This window comes from Haliotis rufescens, unplaced genomic scaffold, assembly GCF_023055435.1.
Source record: "Haliotis rufescens isolate VD_foot unplaced genomic scaffold, xgHalRufe1.0.p SCAF_120, whole genome shotgun sequence".
In the NCBI taxonomy this organism is placed as follows: Eukaryota; Metazoa; Mollusca; class Gastropoda; order Lepetellida; family Haliotidae; genus Haliotis; species Haliotis rufescens.
In genome coordinates, this window is record NW_025963803.1 from 540,357 (window position 1) to 550,250 (window position 9,894).

At 42.4% G+C, this 9,894-nt stretch overlaps 1 protein-coding gene across 1 annotated transcript in view; it reads right to left on the minus strand.

Moving 5' to 3' along the window:
• Nucleotides 1-3,820: 3,820 nt before the first annotated feature.
• Nucleotides 3,821-9,894, minus strand: part of LOC124115441 (fibroblast growth factor receptor homolog 1-like) — a 40,953-nt gene continuing 34,879 nt past the window's right edge. The window contains exons 17-21 of the mRNA XM_046476446.2: nucleotides 9,523-9,800; nucleotides 8,204-8,326; nucleotides 6,762-6,873; nucleotides 5,412-5,508; nucleotides 3,821-4,873 (exon numbers count right to left, since the gene is read on the minus strand). Of these exons, the coding sequence (XP_046332402.2) occupies nucleotides 4,687-4,873; nucleotides 5,412-5,508; nucleotides 6,762-6,873; nucleotides 8,204-8,326; nucleotides 9,523-9,800 (797 nt within the window). The 3' untranslated portion in view covers nucleotides 3,821-4,686. The remainder of the gene's footprint in view (nucleotides 4,874-5,411; nucleotides 5,509-6,761; nucleotides 6,874-8,203; nucleotides 8,327-9,522; nucleotides 9,801-9,894) is intronic.

A 9,894-nucleotide genomic window follows, 5' to 3' on the forward strand; every position in this document is an offset into this window, starting at 1 on the left:
TGACATGCAAGCATACTTGAGTTTCACGTCTTCAGTATTTATAGGGTGGTACAGTTAACATGAATGTCTTGGCGAACACTCTGATTTCCCTCTTCCAAAATGGTACGGACAGGATATAAATTCAGCTGATTGATCAAGGAAATCGAACCACTTTGATTGCACAGCGAGTGACCGGCTGATATTCAAAGCGCGGCGCTAATGTGAATTTTAAAATTTTCTTGTAGGTGTCCTGCGTACTAACAACAATGCGCTTGAATTACCAAAAGTTGAAGAAATTCTTCAAAACAGATCTTGAGCGTCGGTGCTGTTATGTTTGCAAACACAACAGCAAGAGCATTTTGTTAATGCGAATGCATAGAAATGTCAACAATGCTCATATTTGGGCATATATCAATATTCATGCGAAATCAGATTTTGCAACCGGTTTAAGTTTGGTCTGTCAACGAACGAAAGTTGTTATGTATTTACACTTAAATATATATTTATTATTATTATTTAACGTGGGTAATAAATAAAATACCAGACTCATTCTCGATTAATAAATACCATTTTTACAAAACTCGTGAATTTCGTATGGTATTTTCTATGGTTTTCGCTCGGTCAGATACCATAGAAAGTCAACTCGTTTCGTAAAAATGGTCTCTAACGAGAATGAGTTTATTGTTCTCTATTTATGAACACAGTAACAAATAAAGCAACAAAAATGTCATTCCTTTCTAAGGCCGCTGGCTTAGACTTTCTCCTCCGCAACGTCCATGTCGCCCATGTCGATGACGTCGTAGATGTTGACGTCAAAGTTGCTGAGCTGAACATACTCGGCCTCCTCCTCCAGGTGCCCCTCGATGGTGTCCGCCAGGTCGGAGAAGGTGGGCCTGTCCCCGGGGTGGGGCCGCCAGCACTGTGTCATCAGCTTGTACCTATGGGTAAGGGAATTACAGAACATGGGTGCCAGGCAGTCATGTCCATGGCAATCGTGACATCATCATCATCATCATCATCATCATCTCGGCTCGGAGAATGTGAAGACTTCCCAAAACTGCAAACTTCTGCATTACCCAGATTGTTAGAAGGGCTGTATTCCTGGTAGCAAACCCAGGTACTCTCCAAATGTCAGTCAACAGATTGGGAGGTACTAAATCTAAGGCACCGAGAACAATGGGGAGTCGGACAACTCGGATCATCATCATCATCATCATCAATCATCATCATCATCATCGTCGTCATCAATCATCATCATCATCATCATCAATCATCATCATCAATCACCATCATCATCATAATCATCATCAATCATCATCATCAATCATCATCAATCATCATCATCATCGTCGTCGTCGTCGTCATCAATCATCATCATCAATCATCATCATCAATCATCATCATCAATCATCATCATCATCAATCATCATCATCAATCATCATCATCGTCGTCATCAATCATCATCATCAATCATCATCATCATCAATCATCATCATCAATCATCATCATCAATCATCATCATCATCAATCATCATCATCAATCACCAACATCATCATCATCATCATCAATCATCATCATCATCAATCATCATCATCAATCACCATCATCATCATCAACATCATCAATCATCATCATCATCGTCATCACCAATCATCATCATCATCATCAATCACCATCATCATCATCAATCATCATCATCATCAATCATCATCATCGTCATCACCCATCATCATCATCATCAATCATCATCATCATCATTATTGGACTCACACGTGGTCCGAGCAGCAGTCCGGCTTCTCCAGCCTCCCCCCTTCCTTGACCGACGTCATCACCTGTCGGGCACTCTGTCCGGAGTAAGGACTGGCCCCTAGTGAGGGACAAGACACACAGTATACTACCCCCGGGCTCGTCTCTCTCTCCCTTTTTCCACAAGATGGTTTACGATTTTTTCTCTCTCAAAACCTTTGGTCGGTGGTCAAAGTGAAAATAAAGATTAAATTAGACTATTCGATTCTATTTGTTGTTCCGGTAAGAATGACTTTGACTTTGAATGAGTGAGGTAAGCACATGTGGTCAAATGACCTTCCTTGAAATGTGCCTCGGTTCACCCAGCAGTTAATGGGTACCCGGTAAGATGAGATGGTAATGTGACTGTTAACCTTCAAACGCCTCACAGGCAGCTGGGGTGTATGCTCCCAAGGGAACTATATAAGTATTTATTTATTTCAAACTTGCTTTCTTGTAACGACGTATTAATTACCAAACATTTACCTACAGTTCGATCAACACTTAGTGCGTGCGATCTTGCAGATTTGGGCTGTAATTCATCTCTCAAAAGATCGCAGATAGTGAGTGAGTACATTTTACCACGTGGGGTGAACAGAAGCAAAGGTTCAAAGTCGGGCGAACCTGGGCTTGCATTCAGCTGTCCACGGATCCTAGCGTAGGTAGGGGACGCAACTCTTCAAGTGATGATGTAGCAGACACAACACAACGACAGTTTGAAGTAAAACAAAGAACAATCAATCACGCTGAAGCTTTATTTCATGTTTATTGCACAGTCAGAGTTAACAGGGTATTAAACATACAGAGACCCGTGAAGATCCGGGGTAGAATAGGTCTTCAGCATCCAATGTTTGCCGTAAAAGGTGACTATGCTTGTCGTAAAAGGCGACTAACGGGATCGGGTCAGGCTCGCTGACTTGGTTGATCCCATTACGTGGATCAAAGCTCATGATGTCAATCACTGGATTTTCTGGCCCAGACTCGATTTATTTACACACCGCCGTCATATACCTGGAATATTGCTTAGTTCGGCATTAAACAACAAACAAACAAAACGAATACACGGACCATCAGTGAGGATTGAAATATGTTTGAGTGAAGGGAATTTCAACATTGGTTTTGCTTCTTTGTTTGTTTATTTGTTTGTTGTTTAAAGCCGCACTCGGCAATAGTCCAGCTGTGAAACGGTGGTCTGTAAATGATCAAGTCCGAACCGGACAATCCATTGATTGACATCATGAGCATCGACATACAATTTGTTTAACGTCAACCAAGGCAGCGAGACTGACCATCCGATCCAGGTAGTCGCCTCTTACGACAATTAAGCTATATTACTATGTTCTTACCGGAATTCCCATGGGTCCATCTGATATAAATGTTCTGACAAAGACATTTGCCATTTGACAGACAACATGGGATATTGAGCCGATTTCAGACTGAATACGTCAAGTGAGAGAAGGATCCAAGAAACATCTAAACAATAATAGACTTGATATATCGAATGGTTTCTAATCGAATGCAAACCAGTGACTGATGGCATGAACGACAGGGTAGTTACAACGATGATACAGTACCAGCAAGTCACAGCGTCTGACCACTCGATTCGCAGGTTAGTAGAATCTCACGACAAGCACAGAGTCCTGGGATCAAACACTTTATTAAACCAAACAAGAGAGTCACACGCATCAAATTCGGTTTGCATTCTATATAAGTTATGCATAGAGCTTCTGCAGACATCATATAATCGAGCTACATCCATTTACAATGTACGACGACCGATCAGTAGATCGAGGGTCCTCATGAGCGTGACGCACCCGACCACTTTCGCAACAAAATGATAAGCTTGGTGAAATGAAGTCACTAAACTTCCTGTAAACTATCTGGACGGATATCTAGACTTACTAGGGATGATCCGGCTGTGCCATCAGTGTCCCCTTCGAAGCGTATTTTGTGGCACTGTTTCGGGAGTTGTTTGTTCGCGACTGCACGACCAGATCACTCAAAGTGAACATTTCCGATACAAATCATTCGAAAACTCCGTAGAAGTGTGCCTGATGTCTGATTATGTGGCCCAAAACATCCCAAATGAGAACAATAACATTCCCTATCTCCAGCTAAAGCGCTGTGAGAAGATCACGGTTGTCTTTCCTTATTCCGGTGATGACCTTGCCATTCTCTCGAAGTTGTCACTGACATGCAAGCATACTTGAGTTTCACGTCTTCAGTATATATAGGGTGGTACAGTTAACATGAATGTCTTGGCGAACACTCTGATTTCCCTCTTCCAAAATGGTACGGACAGGATATAAATTCAGCTGATTGATCAAGGAAATCGAACCACTTTGATTGCACAGCGAGTGACCGGCTGATATTCAAAGCGCGGCGCTAATGTGAATTTTAAAATTTTCTTGTAGGTGTCCTGCGTACTAACAACAATGCGCTTGAATTACCAAAAGTTGAAGAAATTCTTCAAAACAGATCTTGAGCGTCGGTGCTGTTATGTTTGCAAACACAACAGCAAGAGCATTTTGTTAATGCGAATGCATAGAAATGTCAACGATGCTCATATTTGGGCATATATCAATATTCATGCGCGACCAGATTTTGCAACCGGTTTAAGTTTGGTCTGTCAACGAACGAAAGTTGTTATGTATTTACACTTAAATATATATTTATTACTATTATTTAACGTGGGTAATAAATAAAATACCAGACTCATTCTCGATTAATAAATACCATTTTTACAAAACTCGTGAATTTCGTATGGTATTTTCTATGGTTTTCGCTCGGTCAGATACCATAGAAAGTCAACTCGTTTCGTAAAAATGGTCTCTAACGAGAATGAGTTTATTGTTCTCTATTTATGAACACAGTAACAAATAAAGCAACAAAAATGTCATTCTTTTCTAAGGCCGCTGGCTTAGACTTTCTCCTCCGCAACGTCCATGTCGCCCATGTCGATGACGTCGTAGATGTTGACGTCAAAGTTGCTGAGCTGAACATACTCGGCCTCCTCCTCCAGGTGCCCCTCGATGGTGTCCGCCAGGTCTGAGAAGGTGGACCTGTCCCCGGGGTGGGGCCGCCAGCACTGTGTCATCAGCTTGTACCTATGGGTAAGGGAATTACAGAACATGGGTACCAGGCAGTCATGTCCATGGCAATCGTGTCATCATCATCGTCGTCATCATCATCATCATCATCATCATCTCGGAGAATGTGAAGACTTCCCAATACTGCAAACTTCTGCATTACCCAGATTGTTAGAAGGCCTGTATTCCTGGTAGCAAACCCAGGTACACTCCAAATGTCAGTCAACAGATTGGGAGGTATTAAATCTAAGGCACCGAGAACAATGGGGAGTCGGACAACTCGGATCATCATCATCATCATCATCATCATCAATCATAATCATCAATCATCATCATCAACATCATCAATCATCATCAATCATAATCATCATCATCATCAATCATCATCAATCATCATCATTATCAATCATCATCAATCATCATCATCAATCACCATCATCATCATCAACATCACCAATCATCATCACCAATCATCATCAATCATCGTCATCATCGTCATCATCAATCATCATCATCAATCATCATCAATCATCATCATCATCATTATTGGACTCACACGTGGTCCGAGCAGCAGTCCGGCTTCTCCAGCCTCCTCCCTTCCTTGACCGACGTCATCACTTGCCGGGCACTCTGTCCGGAGTAAGGACTGGCCCCTAGTGAGGGACAAGACACACAGTATACTACCCCCGGGCTCGTCTCCCTCTCCCTTTTTCCACAAGATGGTTTACGATTTTTTCTCTCTCAAAACCTTTGGTCGTTGGTCAAAGTGAAAATATAGATTAAATTAGACTATTCGATTCTATTTGTTGTTCCGGTAAGAATGACTTTGACTTTGAATGAGTTAGGTAAGCACATTTGGTCAAATGACCTTGCTCGAAATGTGCCTCGGTTGACCCAGCAGTTAATGGGTACCCGGTAAGATGAGATGGTAATGTGACTGTTAACCTTCAAACGCCTCCCAGGCAGCTGGGGTGTATGCTCCCAAGGGAACTGAGAATGAGTGAGTGAGTGAGTATGGTTTTACGCCGCTTTTAGCAATATTCCAGCAATATCACGGCGGGGTACACCAGAAATGGGCTTCGCACATTGTACCCATGTCGGGAATCGAACCCGGGTCTTCGGCGTGACGAGCGAATGGTTAACCACTGGGCTACCTGGCCGCTCCGAACTGAGAATGAAAATCGAGAGCACACTGATCAATTGACCGGGGCAATAATGTAGCCCTTAGAGCACGCTTTTGGGCATGGATTTGGCGCGTTATAAGTATGCACATTATTATTATTATCATCATCATCTTCATCATCATTATTATTATTATTTTTATTATTATTACATTATTATTTTAAGCCGCTTTTAGCAATAATCCAGCAATATCATGGCGGGGGACACCAGAAATAGGCATCACACATTGTACCCATGTGGGAATCGAACCTGCATCTTCGGTGGGACGAGCTAAGGCTTTAACCACTAGGCTACCCCCCCACCAAGTTTCTGTAAGCACACACTCGTCACGATATGGCTGAAATATTGCCGATGTGACGTAAAGCATTACCTCACTCACTCACTCTGTAAGCACACAGGGTCAGTAGGATAAGAAAACGAACCATAATCCCTATTCACCCCTTGGTATTGTTTTAAAGTGTGACATGAATATTAATTGTGTCATAGCTTTTATATTGGAACAAAGACTGTTGAGTAGGGGTGAAATGGGGGTTAATGTCGCGTCCAAGATTATCGCACTTATATAGCGACGTGTGTGAGTGTGTGTGTGTGTGTGTGTGTGTGTGTGGCTGCTTGTACTAGTCCGGACTGATGCCGATTTATAGTGCTAGCTGACTGAGATACCATACCGCAGTTTAACATGAATACCCCACTCAGACACAGTACACTGACTCCGAGGACTCACCCAGTGTGACAAGCTCCCAGAGAAGGACCCCGTAGGACCACACGTCGGACTTGAGAGTGTAAAGCCCGTCTGTCAGAGACTCGGGGGACATCCAGCGTATTGGGAGGGGACCCTGAAAGGCATAGAAATAAGTAGCACCTCGTAAAAAATGTTTTCGACAAAATGGAGGTACAATAGTATTTTGGTGCCTCTTGGGGACTCCGGGTTAGAATAGTTGCCAGGGCTCACATGCACAAAGCGACCTTAGCGCTAATATGATCGTAACTCCCATACTCATTATTATGTCATTGATATTTTCTGTTGATATTTCGGGTAAAAATGAATTTGTAGCAAAGGTTCACACCACTGTGTCAAACGGCCTGTACACTGAGGACGTGGAAACCCCTTTCTGCGGCAACCTGCCGATTCTTCATCACCTGGGTGTATCCCCGAAGGCACCGATTACGCTCGGCAATTTTATCAAATTCACGCATAAAGTGCCACTAGGACGCCGTGTTTTGGAGTTGGACATTGTCCATCACACCGCCTTGTGCAGACACAGTTCTGGGAAAAGACGCGAGAAAAGAAAGGAAGCGAACAACGAAATATGATTGGCAATGACGTTTTGAACTATATTGTTTTATAAAGATCTTTTAATCTCGGATGAAATTTTATTTGTTTTAGATCTGTAACAAAACACACACCAATACATTACAAGGAATTGAACAAACTGTGTCACTATAGTTTCATCAATCCAGAATGCGTTTTGGGGTACTTAAAGACAAGGTCAAAGTTCAAAGGAAATAATAAATTTAAACGTTCCAAATACAGTAAACTACGGTTATAACGAACTCAAAGGGACCCCTTATTTTAATTCGTAATAACCGTAGTTCGTTATAAGCATGCATATATACAGCTTATATAACAAATGCCCGGGACTTAAAAATAAGTTTGTTATATCGGTCAGTTCGTTATAAGCGTGTTCGTCATAAACGTAGTTTACATGTATCATAGAAAAATGGAACATCTAGTGTGAGACAAACTACAAAGAATACATATATGGCAAATTATACTTCATCTAGAAAACAATCCAGCACGCCAGCAATGGCAATAAATTGGGTTCATTTTCAAAATGGCACCGCACTATGTATGAGTGAGTTGGGTTTAACGCCGCTATTAACAGTATTCCAGTTATATCGCGGCGTGTCAGCTTAATGTGGGAGGAAAGCCCGAAGTGATGCAGGTCTCAGACGTTTACCACTTCGGTGAAACCCACGAGCTAGGGTATAGTGCTGACAAACCTAGAAACAAAATCGGGCGAACCGGGATTCGAACCCACAATCATAGGTTTCTGGCTTGTCCAAGGGACGCAACTCTGCACAGCGAATCGCAGCGCCTTAGACGACTGGGCGCCCTGTGCCCCCTGCAGTATGTATTGTATATCCAAATTTGTAAGTGCCTACCATTGACGACACTTCGTATTCGTCACTCCCCTCCATGTCACGTGACAGACCAAAGTCGGAGATCTTGCAGACATTCCCTAGTCCCAGGAGAACATTCCTGGCAGCCAAATCTCTGTGAATTATCTGTCACAGAATCCCAGCATTTGTTCAGCATTAACCAGGGGGAGGTATTGGATAAAACTTTATCAAAACAACATACATTTGAATCCAGTAGAGCTGACATGAATAAAATATATCATTGATCGTCACAATATATTTCCCCCATATATTCTTTGGTTAATTCTTCATTTCATTATTTATTTATCTACTTCGTTATACGACAGTTTCTTTTTTAAGCTTTCTCGTGCAGGACATGTTTACCATTTCGTGAACACGCCATGTATTGATATACACGCCCGAAATTCATTTTACAGACGTTTGACGTCATTACACCTTCAATGCCATTTGGAAACCAAGTGTCATTTTGAGCGAGAATGTGTCAGCTTGGGAGGCCGTGTACTGCGCTTGTCATTTGAAATCCGACCAGTATGAATTGATTTCAAATTGTTTATAACCTTCAAAACTACAAGAAATTCATTCGGCCAAAAAATGTTAAATATACTGATTTTCTAAAAAGGGAACATTTATCAGCGCATATATTATGCGTCGCCACATATACACACATTATGCGTCGCCACATATACACACATACACATTATGCGTTGCTACATATACACACATTATGCGTCGCCACATATACACACATTATGCGTCGCCACATATACACACATTATGAGTAGCCACATTTTCACACATGATGCGTTGCTACATATACACACATTATGCGTCGCCACATATACACACATGATGCGTTGCTACATATACACACATTATGCGCCGCCACATACACACACATTATGCGTTGCTACATACACACACATTATGCGTTGCTACATATACACACATTATGCGTTGCTACATATAAACACATTATGCGTTGCTACATATACACACATTATGCGTTGCTACATATACACACATTAAGCGTTGCCACATATACACACAATATGCGTCGCGAAAATATACACACATTATGCGTCGCGAAAATATACACACATTATGCGTTGCTACATATACACATTATGCGTCGCGAAAATATACACACATTATGCGTTGTCACATATAAACACATTATGCGTTGCTACATATACACACATTATGCGTCGCCACATATACACACATGATGCGTTGCTACATATACACACATTATGCGCCGCCACATACACACACATTATGCGTTGCTACATACACACACATTACGCGTCGCCACATATACACACATTATGCGTTGCTACGTGTGCCATCCCTTTAGCTATCTGCAATGCAAAAGAGGACAAGTCACGTGATGACAAGAGGTTCATCTGGTCCAGAGCATCGTGTGCCTGCGTCTTCTCCTCGGTTTTCTGGCTTCCCTCTTCCTCCCTGTGCTCTCCTTCTTCTCCGCCCGACCCTTCGCTGGTTCCTTCCCCATCGCTCTTCTCCTTCTGGGGGCGCCTGTTCCTCAGAAACTGAAGGAGGTTTCCCCCGGGCACATATTCCATGATCAGCAACGTTGGCTCTGTGAGTGAGTGAGTGAGTGCACATACTCCATGATCAGCAAAGTTGAGTGAGTGAGTGAGTGAGTGAGTGAGTGAGTGAGTGAGGAACTGTAG